The following is a 14,722-nucleotide window of genomic DNA, read 5'->3' on the forward strand; positions in this document are numbered from 1 at the left end:
ATCTATGTATCTATGTTCTGAGTGTATCTAGTCTATTGATCTATCTATGTATCTAGCTATCTTATCTATCTATTATCTATCTATACTATCTATGATCTATTATGATCTATCTATTATCTTTCGTATTATCTAGCTATCTATTTATCTATCTAGCTATCATTATCTATCTATTATCTATCTATCGATCTATCTGCTATCTAATCATTTCTATCTATCTTCTCTATTCACACTACACACTCACTCACCACTCCTCTCACCACTCACCACTCATCACCACTCACTCACCACTCACTCCACCACTCACCACTCACTCACCACTCACTCACCACTTCCACCACTCACTCACCACTCACTCACCACTCACCCACTCACTCACCACTCACTCACCACTCACTCACTCACTCACACACACTCACCACCACTCACTCACCACTCACTCACCACTCACTCACCACTCACCACTCACTCACTCACCACTCACTCACCACTCACTTCACTCACCACTCACTCACCACTCACTCACCACTCACTCACTCACTCCACTCACTCACTCACTCACCACTCACTCACCACTCACTCACTCACCACTCACTCACCACTCACTCACCACTCACTCACTCACCACTCACTCACCACTCACTCACTCACCACTCACTCACCACTCACTCACACTCAACTCACCACTCACCACTCACTCACCACTCACTCACTCACTCACCACTCACTCACCACTCACTCACCACTCACCACTCACTCACCACTCACTCACCACTCACTCACTCACCACTCACTCACCACTCACTCACCACTCACTCACCACTCACCACTCACTCACCACTCACTCACTCACCACACCACTCACTCACCACTCACTCACCACTCACTCACCACTCACTCACCACTCACTCACTCACCACTCACTCACCACTCACTCACCACTCACTACTCACCACTCACTCACCACTCCACTCACCACTCACTCACCACTCACTCACCACTCACTCACCACTCACCACTCACTCACTCACCACTCACTCACCACTCACTCACCACTCACCACTCACTCACCACTCACTCACTCACTCACCACTCACTCACCACTCACTCACCACTCACTCACTCACCACTCACTCACCACTCACTCACCACTCACTCACCACCACTCACCACTCACTCACCACTCACTCACCACTCACTCACTCACTCACCACTCACTCACCACTCACTCACCACTCACCACTTACCACTCACTCACTCACCACTCACTCACTCACTCACCACTCACTCACCACTCACTCACCACTCACTCACCACTCACTCACTCACCACTCACTCACCACTCACTCTCACTCACCACTCACTCACCACTCACTCACCACTCACTCACTCACTCCACTCACTCACTCACTCCACTCACCACTCACTCACCACTCACTCACCACTCACTCACTCACCACTCACTCACCACTCACTCACCACTCACTCACTCACCACTCACTCACCACTCACCCTCACCACTCACCACTCACTCACCACTCACTCACTCACTCACCACTCACTCACCACTCACTCACCACTCACCACTCACTCACCACTCACTCACCACTCACTCACTCACCACTCACTCACCACTCACTCACCACTCACCACTCACTCACCACTCACTCACCACTCACCACTCACTCACCACTCACTCACTCACCACTCACTCACCACTCACTCACCACTCACTCTCACCACTCACTCACCACTCACTCACCACTCACTCACTCACCACTCACTCACCACTCACTCACTCACTCACCACTCACTCACCACTTACTCACCACTCACTCACCACTGACTCACCACTCACTCACCACTCACCACTCACTCACTCACCACTCACTCACCACTCGCTCACCACTCACTCACTCACCACTCACTCACCACTCACTCACCACTCACTCACCACCACTCACCACTCACTCACCACTCACCACTCACTCACCACTCACTCACCACTCACTCACTCACCACTCACTCACTCACCACTCACTCACCACTCACTCACGACTCACCACTCACTCACCACTCACTCACCACCACTCACCACTCACTCACCACTCACCACTCACTCACCACTCACTCACCACTCACTCACTCACCACTCACTCACTCACCAATCACTCACCACTCACTCACCACTCACTCACGACTCACCACTCACTCACCACTCACTCACCACTCACTCACTCACTCACCACTCACCACTCACTCACCACTCACTCACCACTCACTCTCACTCACCACTCACTCACCACTCACTCACCACTCACTCACTCACTCCACTCACTCACTCACCACTCACTCACTCCACTCCCACTCACTCACCACTCACTCACTCACCACTCACTCACCACTCACTCACCACTCACCCTAACCACTCACCACTCACTCACCACTCACTCACCACTCACTCACTCACCACTCACTCACCACTCACTCACTCACCACTCACTCACCACTCACTCACCACTCACTCACCACTCACTCACTCACCACTCACTCACCACTCACTCACCACTCACCACTCACTCACCACTCACTCACTCACTCACCACTCACTCACCACTCACCACTCACTCCCCACTCACTACTCACCACTCACTCACCACTCACTCACCACTCACTCACTCACCACTCACTCACCACTCACTCACCACTCACACTCACCACTCACTCACCACTCACTCACCACTCACCACTCACTCACCACTCACTCACTCACTCACCACTCACTCACCACTCACTCACCACTCACTCACTCACTCACCACTCACCACTCACTCACTCACCACTCACTCACCACTCACTCACTCACCACTCACTCACCACTCACCATCCACTCACCACTCACTCACCACTCACCACTCACTCACCACTCACTCACCCTCACTCACTCACCACTCACTCACTCACCACTCACTCACCACTCACTCACCACTCACTCACTCACTCCACTCACTCACTCACCACTCACTCACCACTCACTCACTCACCACTCACTCACCACTCACTCACTCACCACTCACTCACCACTCACTCACCACTCACCCTAACCACTCACCACTCACTCACCACTCACTCACCACTCACTCACTCACCACTCACTCACCACTCACTCACTCACCACTCACTCACCACTCACTCACCACTCACTCACTCACCACTCACTCACCACTCACCACTCACTCACCACTCACTCACTCACCACTCACTCACCACTCACCACTCACTCACCACTCACTCACTCACCACTCACTCACCACTCACTCACCACTCACTCACTCACCACTCACTCACCACTCACTCACCACTCACACTCACCACTCACCACTCACTCACCACTCACTCACCACTCACTCACCACTCACCACTCACTCACTCACCACTCACTCACCACTCACTCACTCACTCACCACTCACCACTCACTCACTCACCACTCACTCACCACTCACTCACTCACTCACCACTCACTCACCACTCACCATCCACTCACCACTCACTCACCACTCACCACTCACTCACCACTCACTCACCACTCACTCACTCACCACTCACTCACTCACCACTCACTCACCACTCACTCACCACTCACTCACTCACCGCTCACTCACCCCTCACTCACTCACCACTCACTCACTCACTCACCACTTACTCACCACTCACTCACTCACCACTCACTCACTCACCACTCACTCACCACTCACTCACTCACTCACCACTCACTCACCACTCACTCACTCACCACTCACTCACTCACCACTCACTCACCACTCACTCACTCACCACTCACTCACCACTCACTCACCATCCTCACCACTCACCCTCCTCACCACTCACTCACCACTCACTCACCACTCACTCACCACTCTGTGTGTAACTCACTCACTCACCACTCACTCACCACTCACTCACTCACTTACCACTCACTCACCACTCACTCACTCACTCACCACTCACTCACCACTCACTCACTCACCACTCACTCACCACTCACTCACCACACTGTGTGTCTCTCTGTGTGTCTCACTGTGTCTCACTGTGTGTCTCTCTGTGTGTCTCACTGTGTGTCTCACTGTGTCTCACTGTGTGTCTCACTGTGTGTCTCACTGTGTGTCTCACGGTGTGTCTCTGTGTCTCACTGCGTGTCTCACTGTGTGTCTCTGTCTCTGTCCCAGTTGTCTATGTACGACGAGTCTCACTGTGTGTCCCACTGTGTGTCTGTTTGTCTCACTGTGTGTCTCTGTGTCTCACTGTGTGTCTCACTGTGTGTCTCTGTGTCTCACTGTGTGTCTCACTGTGTGTCTCATTGCGTGTCTCTGTGTCTCTGTGTGTCTCACTGTGTGTCTCACTGCGTGTCTCACTGTGTGTCTCACTGTGTGTCTCACTGTGTGTCTCACTGCGTGTCTCAGGAGACTTGGTGAGACTCTGTGTGTCTCACTGTGTGTCCCATTGTGTGTCTCACTGCGTGTCTCACTGTGTGTCTCTGTGTCTCACTGTGTGTCTCACTGTGTGTCTCACTGCGTGTCTCACTGTGTGTCTCTGTGTCTCACTGTGTGTCTCTGTGTCTCACTGTGTGTCTCTGTGTCTCTGTGTCTCACTGCGTGTCTCACTGCGTGTCTCACTGTGTGTCTCACTGTGTGTCTCACTCTGTGTGTCTGTGTCTCTGTCCCAGCTGTCTATGTACGACGAGTCTCACTGTGTGTCTCTGTCTCTGTCCCAGCTGTCTATGTACTACGAGTCTCACTGTGTGTCTCTGTCTCTGTCCCAGCTGTCTATGTACGACGAGTCTCACTGTGTCTCACTGTGTGTTTCTGTGTCTGTGTCTCTGTCCCAGCTGTCTATGTACGACAAGTCTCACTGTGTGTCTCACTGCGTGTCTCACTGTGTGTCTGTGTCTCTGTCCCAGCTGTCTATGTACGACGAGTCTCACTGTGTGTCTCTGTGTCTCTGTGTCTCACTGTGTGTCTCACTGTCTCACTGTGTGTCTCACTGTGTGTCTCTGTGTCCCTGTGTCTCACTGTGTGTCTCACTGTCTCACTGTGTGTCTCACTGTGTGTCTCTGTCCCAGCTGTCTATGTACGACGAGTCTCACTGTGTGTCTCACTGTGTGTCTATGTGTGTCTCTGTGTGTCTCAGGAGACTCGGTGAAACACTGTGTGTCTCACTGTGTGTCTCACTGTGTGTCTCACTGCGTGTCTCACTGTGTGTCTCACTGTGTGTCTCACTGTGTGTCTCACTCTGTGTCTGTGTCTCTGTCCCAGCTGTCTATGTACGACGAGTCTCACTGTGTGTCTCTGTCTCTGTCCCAGCTGTCTATGTACGACGAGTCTCACTGTGTGTCTCTGTCTCTGTCCCAGCTGTCTATGTACGACGAGTCTCACTGTGTGTCTCACTGTGTGTCTCACTGCGTGTCTTTTGTCTCTGTCCCAGCTGTCTATGTACGACGAGTCTCACTGTGTGTCTCACTGTCTCACTGTGTGTCTCTGTGTCTCTGTCTCTGTCCCAGCTGTCTATGTACGACGAGTCTCACTGTGTGTCTCACTGTGTGTCTCACTGTGTGTCTCTGTGTGTCTCACTGTGTGTCTCTGTGTCTCACTGTGTGTCCCACTGTGTGTCTCACTGTGTGTCTCTGTGTCTGTGTCTCTGTCCCAGCTGTTTATGTACGACGAGTCTCACTGTGTGTCCCACTGTGTGTCTCACTGTGTGTCTCTGTGTCTGTGTCTCTGTCCCAGCTGTCTATGTACGACGAGTCTCACTGTGTGTCTCACTGTGTGTCTCACTGTGTGTCTCTGTCTCTATCCCAGCTGTCTATGTACGACGAGTCTCACTGTGTGTCTCTGTGTGTCTCTGTGTCTGTGTCTCTGTCCCAGCTGTCTATGTCCGACGAGTCTCACTGTGTGTCTCTGTGTCTCACTGTGTGTCTCACTGTCTCACTGTGTGTCTCACTGTGTGTCTCTGTGTCCCTGTGTCTCACTGTGTGTCTCACTGTCTCACTGTGTGTCTCACTGTGTGTCTCTGTCCCAGCTGTCTATGTACGACGAGTCTCACTGTGTGTCTCACTGTGTGTCTATGTGTGTCTCTGTGTGTCTCAGGAGACTCGGTGAGACACTGTGTGTCTCACTGTGTGTCTCACTCTGTGTCTCACTGCGTGTCTCACTGTGTGTCTCACTGTGTGTCTCACTGTGTGTCTCACTCTGTGTCTGTGTCTCTGTCCCAGCTGTCTATGTACGACGAGTCTCACTGTGTGTCTCTGTCTCTGTCCCAGCTGTCTATGTACGACGAGTCTCACTGTGTGTCTCATTGTGTGTCTCTGTGTGTCTCACTGTGTGTCTCACTGTGTGTCTCACTGTGTGTCTCTGTGTCTCACTGTGTGTCTCACTGTGTGTCTCACTGTGTCTCACTGTGTGTCTCTGTCTCTGTCCCAGCTGTCTATGTACGACGAGTCTCACTGTGTGTCTGTGTCTCTGTCCCAGCTGTCTATGTACGACGAGTCTCACTGTGTGTCTGTGTCTCTGTCCCAGCTGTCTATGTACGATGAGTCTCACTGTGTGTCTCTGTGTCTCTGTGTCTCACTGTGTGTCTCACTGTGTGTCTCACTGTGTCTCACTGTGTGTCTCTGTGTCTGTGTCTCTGTCCCAGCTGTCTATGTACGACGAGTCTCACTGTGTGTCTCTGTGTGTGTCTCTGTGTCTCTGTCCCAGCTGTCTATGTACGACGAGTCTCACTGTGTGTCTCTGTGTCTCTGTGTCTCTGTGTCTCACTGTGTGTCTCACTGTCTCACTGTGTGTCTCACTGTGTGTCTCTGTGCCTCTGTGTCTCTGTGTCTCACTGTGTGTCTCACTGTCTCACTGTGTGTCTCACTGTGTGTCTCTGTCCCAGCTGTCTATGTACGACGAGTCTCACTGTGTGTCTCACTGTGTGTCTCACTGTGTGTCTATGTGTGTCTCTGTGTGTCTCAGGAGACTCAGTGAGACACTGTGTGTCTCACTGTGTCTCACTGTGTGTCTCACTGTGTCTCACTGTGTGTCTCACTGTGTCTCACTGTGTGTCTCACTGTGTGTCTCACTGTGTGTCTCTGTGTCTCACTGTGTGTCTCACTGTGTGTCTCTGTGTCTCACTGTGTGTCTCTGTGTGTCTCACTGCGTGTCTCACTGTGTCTCACTGTGTGTCTCACTGTGTGTCTCACTGTGTGTCTCTGTGTCTCACTCTGTGTCTCACTTCGTGTCTCACTGTGTCTCACTGTGTCTCACTGTGTGTCTCACTCTGAGTCTCACTGTGTGTCTCACTGCGTGTCTCACTGTGTCTCACTGTGTGTCTCACTGCGTGTCTCACTGTGTCTCACTGTGTGTCTCACTGTGTGTCTCTGTGTCTCACTGCGTGTCTCACTGCGTGTCTCACTGCGTGTCTCACTGTGTGTCTCTGTCTCTGTCCCAGCTGTCTATGTACGACGAGTCTCACTGTGTCTCACTGTGTGTCTCTGTGTCTCTGTCTCTGTCCCAGCTGTCTATGTACGACGAGTCTCACTGTGTCTCAGTGTGTGTCTCTGTGTCTCTGTCTCTGTCCCAGCTGTCTATGTACGACGAGTCTCACTGTGTGTCTCACTGTGTGTCTCTGTGTCTCACTGTGTGTCTCACTGTGTCTCACTGTGTGTCTCACTGTGTGTCTCACTGTGTGTCTCACTGTGTCTCTGCGTGTCTCAGGAGACTCGGTGAGACACTGTGTGTCTCACTGTGTCTCACTGTCTGTCTCACTGTGTCTCACTGTGTGTCTCTGTATGTCTCTGTGTGTCTCACTGTGTGTCTCACTGTGTCTCACTGTGTGTCTCACTGCGTGTCTCACTGTGTGTCTCACTGTGTGTCTCACTATGTGTCTATGTGTGTCTCTGTCTCAGGAGACTCGGTGAGACACTGTGTGTCTCACTGTGTGTCTCTGTATGTCTCACTGTGTGTCTCACTGCGTGTCTCACTGTGTGTCTCACTGTGTATCTCACTGTGTGTCTCTGTCCCAGTTGTCTATGTACGACGAGTCTCACTGTGTGTCTCACTGTGTGTCTCACTGTGTGTCTCACTGTGTGTCTCACTGCGTGTTTCACTGTGTGTCTCTGTCCCAGCTGTCTATGTACGACGAGTCTCACTGTGTCTCACTGTGTGTCTCACTGTGTGTCTCACTGCGTGTTTCACTGTGTGTCTCTGTCCCAGCTGTCTATGTACGACGAGTCTCACTGTGTCTCACTGCGTGTCTCACTGCGTGTCTCACTGTGTGTCTCTGTGTCTGTGTCTCTGTCCCAGCTGTCTATGTACGACGAGTCTCCGCGTCACCGATGGCACTTCCAGGTCGAGCGTCCTGGGCGGCTGGAGGAGGCCGTGAGGGCCGTGAGGCTGGGCCTGGAGCCACACACTGCCTGGATCCCGGTACACACACACACACATACAGTGTACATACACACACACACATACAGTGTACATACACACACATACATACACACAGTGTACATACACACACACATACATACATTCACACACACAGCCTGGATCCCGGTACACACACACACAGACACATACACAGACACACAGTGTACACACACACACAGACACATACACAGACACACAGTGTACACACACACACACAGACACATACACAGACACACAGTGTACACACACACACACAGACACATACACAGACACACAGTGTACACACACACACACAGACACATACACAGACACACAGTGTACACACACACACACAGACACATACACAGACACACAGTGTACACACACACACACACAGACACATACACAGACACACAGTGTACACACACACACACACAGACACATACACAGACACACAGTGTACACACACACACACAGACACATACACAGACACACAGTGTACACACACACACACAGACACATACACAGACACACAGTGTACACACACACACACAGACACATACACAGACACACAGTGTACACACACACACACAGACACATACACAGACACACAGTGTACACACACACACACAGACACATACACAGACACACAGTGTACACACACACACACAGACACATACACAGACACACAGTGTACACACACACACACAGACACATACACAGACACACAGTGTACACACACACACACACAGACACATACACAGACACACAGTGTACAACAACAACAACAACAACCGCCATTCGCCACTAAGTGGCGGTGACGTCACCACGACGCTTGTGCCAGGCTATGTGCACCCTGAGGCCACGTGAAGTGTCGAACGCCCGCTGGCAGGAGGTCACGGGGCAGACCCAGGTGCCACGGGTCGACTGACTGAGATGACTGGCTGATGCACCACCTGTGCCCCCTACTGTGCCAACCTGCTGTGCTTTAGCCACCCGGCGCTCCGCTCGCTGTTGTGAGCGTCGCTCCTCCGCCCTCCGTTGTTGTTGGAGGGCGACTGCCTCCAACTGCCCAGTAGCATCCTTCACGAGCCTCCTCCACAGAGGCCGATCTTGACACCGCTGGTACCAGTCATCGGCAAGTCCACTCAGCTCCACGTCCTCCTGTACCACATCACTCCATCTCTTCTCTAGCCCGTGCCGCGCCCGCTTAGCCCCCTCAATCCGGCCAAACAAAAGCTGTTTTGGCATGCGGTGGCTGGGCATGCGGGCTACATGACCCAGCCATCGCAGCCTTGCCTGCCGGAGGAGCTCACCGATGGGACCCTGCCCAGATCTTTCAAGGATTTGTGAGCTCCTCACACAATCCAGTCTGGTTAAACCCAGGATGGATCGTAGGCAGGCCAGCCTAAATGTTTCTAACCGGCGAAGATGTTCCATTAGGGGGGTCCACGTTTCGCAAGCATAGAGAAGGGAGGGAATGACCGTGGCCGAGAAGACCTGAAGCTTAGTGCGGAGCGACAGACCAGGTAGCTTCCACACAGCGTTACGCAACCGATGAAAAGATATTGCCGCTCGACTGATTCGGAGTGAGACCTCTGCTGTTAAACTGGAGCCAGTCATAAGCACACTGCCCAGGTATGGGAAACTCTCTACTCTCTCCACAACTGCCCCATCACACACAGACACACACACACAGACACACACACACACACAGACACACAGACACACACAGACACACACAGACACACACAGACACACAGACAGACACACACAGACACACACAGAGACACACACACAGAGACAGACACCATGGGGACACAATGAATACCGTGTCTCTCTCCCCGTGTCTCTCTCCCTGTGTCTCTCTCCCCGTGTCTCTCTCCCCGTCTCTCTCTCCGTGTCTCTCTCTCCGTGTTTCTCTCTCCGTGTCTCTCTCTCCGTGTCTCTCTCTCCGTGTCTCTCTCCCCGTGTCTCTCCCCCCGTGTCTCTCTTTCCCCGTGTCTCTCTCTCCCCGTGTCTCTCTCCCCGTGTCTCTTTCCCCGTGTCTCTCTCTCCCCGTGTCTCTCTCCCCGTGTCTCTCTCCCCGTGTCTCTCTCCCCGTGTCTCCCTGCCCGTGTCTCTCCCCCCTTGTCTCTCTCCCCGTGTCTCTCCCCCCGTGTCTCTCTCCCCGTGTATCTCTCCCCGTGTATCTCTCCCCGTGTATCTCTCCCCTTGTCTCTCTCCCCGTGTCTTTCTCCCCGTGTCTCTGTCCCCGTGTCTCTCCCCGTGTCTCTCCCCCCGTGCCTCTCCCCCCGTGTCTCTCCCCCCGCGTCTCTCCCCCCGTGTCTTTCCCCCGTGTCTCTCCCCCCGTGTCTCTCCCCCCGTGTCTCTCCCCCCGTGTCTCTCCCCCCGTGTCTCTCCCCCCGTGTCTCTCCCCCCGTGTCTCTCCCCCCGTGTCTCTCCCCCCGTGTCTCTCCCCCCGTGTCTCTCTCCCCGTGTCTCTCCCCCCGTGTCTCGCCCCCCTTGTCTCTCTCCTCGTGTCTCTCCCCCCGTGTATCTTTCCCCGTGTATCTCTCCCCGTGTCTCTCTCCCCGTGTCTCTGTCCCCGTGTCTCTCCCCCCGTGTCTCTCCCCCCGTGTCTCTCTATCCCCGTGTCTCTCTCCCCCCGTGTCTCTCTCCCCGTGTCTCTTTCCCCGTGTCTCTCCCACCGTGTCTCTCCCCCCGTGTCTCTCTCCCCGTGTCTCTCCCCCCGTGTCTATCTCCCCGTGTCTCTCTCCCCGTGTCTCTCTCCCCGTGTCTCTCCCCCCGTGTCTCTCCCCCCGTGTCTCTCCCCCCGTGTCTCTCCCCCCGTGTCTCTCTCCCCGTGTCTCTCTCCCCGTGTCTCTCTCCCCGTGTCTCTCCCACCGTGTCTCTCCCCCCGTGTCTCTCCCCCCGTGTCTCTCTCCCCGTGTCTCTCTCCCCGTGTCTCTCCCCCCGTGTCTCTCCCCCCGTGTCTCTCTCCCCATGTCTCTCCCCCCGTGTCTCTCCCCCCGTGTCTCTCTCCCCGTGTCTCTCTCCCCGTGTCTCTCTCTCCGTGTCTCTCTCCCCATCTCTCTCTCCCCGTGTCTCTCCCCCCGTGTCTCTCTCTCCCCGTGTCTCTCTCTCCCCGTGTCTCTCTCTCCCCGTGTCTCTCTCCCCGTGTCTCCCCCCGTGTCTCTCCCCCCGTGTCTCTCTCCCCGTGTCTCTCTCCCCGTGTCTCTCTCCCCGTGTCTCTTAGGGTGTAGCTGGCCGCGTCTCTAACGCTGTGCGATCCGTCACAACATTCACTGTTGGTGAGTAGCCACAACCACCACAACCACCACAACCACCACCACAACTACAACAATCCCAACATGTGTACTGTGTGTGTGTACTGTGTGTGTGTACTGTGTGTGTGTACTGTGTGTGTGTACGATATGTGTACTTTGTACTGTGTGTGTACTGTGTGTGTAATATGTGTGTACTGTGTGTGTAATATGTGTGTACTGTGTGTGTAATATGTGTGTACTGTTTGTGTTTGCTGTGTGTGTAGTGTGTGTACTGTGTAGTGTGTGTGTACTGTGTATTGTGTAGTGTGTGTGTACTGTGTGTGTGTACTGTGTGTGTGTACTGTGTGTGTACTGTGTGTGTACTTGGAGTACTGTGCTGTGTGTGTGTACTGTGAGTACTGTGCTGTGTGTGTGTACTGTGTGTGTGTACTGTGTGTGTGTACTGTGTGTGTAATGTGTGTACTGTGTGTACTGTGTGTGTGTACTGTGTTTGTACTGTGTGTGTACTGTGTGTGTGTACTGTGTACTGTGTGTGTGTACTGTGTGTGTGTGTACTGTGTGTTTATATACTGTGTGTGTACTGTGTGTGTGTACTGTGTGTGTATACTGTGTGTGTAGTGTGTGTACTGTGTGTATGTACTGTGTGTATATACTGTGTGTGTACTGTGTGTATGTACTGTGTGTATATACTGTGTGTGTACTGTGTGTGTGTACTGTGTGTGTAATGTGTGTACTGTGTGTACTGTGTGTGTAATGTGTGTACTGTGTGTACTGTGTGTGTACTGTGTTTGTACTGTGTGTGTACTGTGTGTGTGTACTGTGTACTGTGTGTGTGTACTGTGTGTGTACTGTGTGTGCTGTGTGTACTGTGTGTGTGTACTGTGTGTGTGTACTGTGTGTGCTGTGTGTACTGTGTGTGTGTACTGTGTGTGTGTACTGTGTGTACTGTGTACTGTGTGTGTACTGTGTGTGCGTGTACTGTGTGTGTGTACTGTGTGTGTACTGTGTGTGTGTATATATACTGTGTGTGTACTGTGTGTGTGTGTACTGTGTGTGTAGTGTGTGTGTACTGTGTGTGTACTGTGTGTGTGTGTGTACTGTGTGTGTACTGTGTATGTAGTGTGTGTGTGTACTGTGTGTGCTGTGTGTGTACTGTGTGTGTGTACTGTGTGTGTGTACTGTGTGTGTGTACTGTGTGTGTATACTGTGTGTACTGTGTACTGTGTGTGTGTACTGTGTGTACTGTGTCCTGTGTGTGTACTGTGTGTGTACTGTGTGTGTACTGTGTGTGTGTGCTGTGTGTGTGTACTGTGTGTATACTGTGTACTGTGTGTGTGTACTGTGTGTGTACTGAGTGTGTACTGTGTGTATATACTGTGTGTACTGTGTGTGTGTGTGTACTGTGTGTGTGTACTGTGTGTGTACTGTGTGTGTGTACTGTGTGTGTGTACTGTGTGTATTCTGTGTACTGTGTGTGTGTACTGTGTGTACTGTGTGTGTGTACTGTGTGTGTATTGTGTGTACTGTGTGTGTACTGTGTGTGTACTGTGTGTGTGTACTGCGTGTGTGTACTGCGTGTGTATTGTGTGTACTGTGTGTGTACTGTGTGTGTATTGTGTGTGTACTGTGTGTGTACTGTGTGTGTACTGTGTGTGTATTGTGTGTACTGTGTGTACTTTGTACTGTGTGTACTGTGTGTACTGTGTATTGCGTGTGTACTGTGTGTGTGTATACTGTGTGTACTGTGTACTGTTTGTATACTGTGTGTACTGTGTGTTCTGTGTGTGTACTGTGTGTGTATTGTGTGTGTGCTGTGTGTGTACTGTGTGTGTGTGCTGTGTGTGTACTGTGTGTGTACTGTGTGTGTGTGTACTGTGTGTACTGTGTGTGTGTACTGTGTGTGTGTACTGTGTGAGTGTGTACTGTGTGTACTGTGTACTGTGTGTGTACTGTGTGAGTGTATACTGTGTGTGTAGTGTGTGTACTGTGTGTGTGTACTGTGTGTGTGTGTACTGTGTGTGTGTGTACTGTGTGTACTGTGTGTGTGTACTGTGTGTGTGTACTGTGTGAGTGTGTACTGTGTGTACTGTGTACTGTGTGTGTACTGTGTGAGTGTGTACTGTGTGTGTAGTGTGTGTACTGTGTGTGTGTACTGTGTGTGTGTAGTGTGTGTACTGTGTGTGTGTACTGTGTGTGTGTAGTGTGTGTACTGTGTACTGTGTGAGTGTGTACTGTGTGTGTGTACTGTGTACTGTGTGAGTGTGTACTGTGTGTGTACTGTGTGTGTGTACTGTGTACTGTGTGTACTGTGTGTGTGTACTGTGTACTGTGTGAGTGTGTACTGTGTGTGTACTGTGTGTGTGTACTGTGTACTGTGTGTACTGTGTGTGTGTACTGTGTACTGTGTGAGTGTGTACTGTGTGTACTGTGTGTGTGTACTGTGTGTGTGTACTGTGTGTGTGTACTGTGTGAGTGTGTACTGTGTGTGTGTACTGTGTGAGTGTGTACTGTGTGTGTGTACTGTGTGAGTGTGTACTGTGTGTGTGTACTGTGTGTGTGTACTGTGTCCTGTGTACTGTGTGTACTGTGTGTGTGTACTGTGTGAGTGTGTACTGTGTGTGTGTACTGTGTGTGTGTACTGTGTCCTGTGTACTGTGTGTACTGTGTGTGTGTACTGTGTGTGTGTACTGTGTGTACTGTGTACTGTGTGTGTACTGTGTGTGTGTACTGTGTGTGTAGTGTGTGTACTGTGTGAGTGTGTACTGTGTGTGTGTACTGTGTACTGTGTGTACTGTGTGTGTGTACTGTGTACTGTGTGAGTGTGTACTGTGTGTGTAGTGTGTGTACTGTGTGTACTGTGTGTACTGTGTACTGTGTGAGTGTGTACTGTGTGTGTGTACTGTGTGTGTGTACTGTGTGAGTGTGTACTGTGTGTGTAGTGTGTGTACTGTGTGTACTGTGTGTACTGTGTACTGTGTGAGTGTGTACTGTGTGTGTGTACTGTGTGTGTACTG

At 51.9% G+C, this 14,722-nt stretch overlaps 1 protein-coding gene across 2 annotated transcripts in view; it reads left to right on the forward strand.

The window, feature by feature from the left end:
* Positions 1-8,312: 8,312 nt before the first annotated feature.
* Positions 8,313-14,722, forward strand: part of LOC116958072 (MICOS complex subunit MIC27-like) — a 31,865-nt gene continuing 25,455 nt past the window's right edge. Inside the window, exons 1-2 of one of the 2 annotated variants that reach the window (XM_076058261.1) lie at positions 8,313-8,460; positions 11,678-11,732. In XM_076058261.1, coding sequence (XP_075914376.1) covers positions 8,344-8,460; positions 11,678-11,732 — 172 coding nt within the window. In that variant the 5' untranslated portion in view covers positions 8,313-8,343. Of the gene's footprint in view, positions 8,461-8,566; positions 8,587-11,677; positions 11,733-14,722 lie in introns of those variants that run through there. The other variant, XR_012931578.1, reaches the window with a different exon arrangement.

The sequence above is a fragment of the Petromyzon marinus genome, assembly GCF_048934315.1.
Source record: "Petromyzon marinus isolate PM22_M1 ecotype Great Lakes invasive population chromosome 70 unlocalized genomic scaffold, UKy_Petmar_22M1.pri1.0 chr70_unloc.1, whole genome shotgun sequence".
Taxonomy (NCBI): Eukaryota; Metazoa; Chordata; class Hyperoartia; order Petromyzontiformes; family Petromyzontidae; genus Petromyzon; species Petromyzon marinus.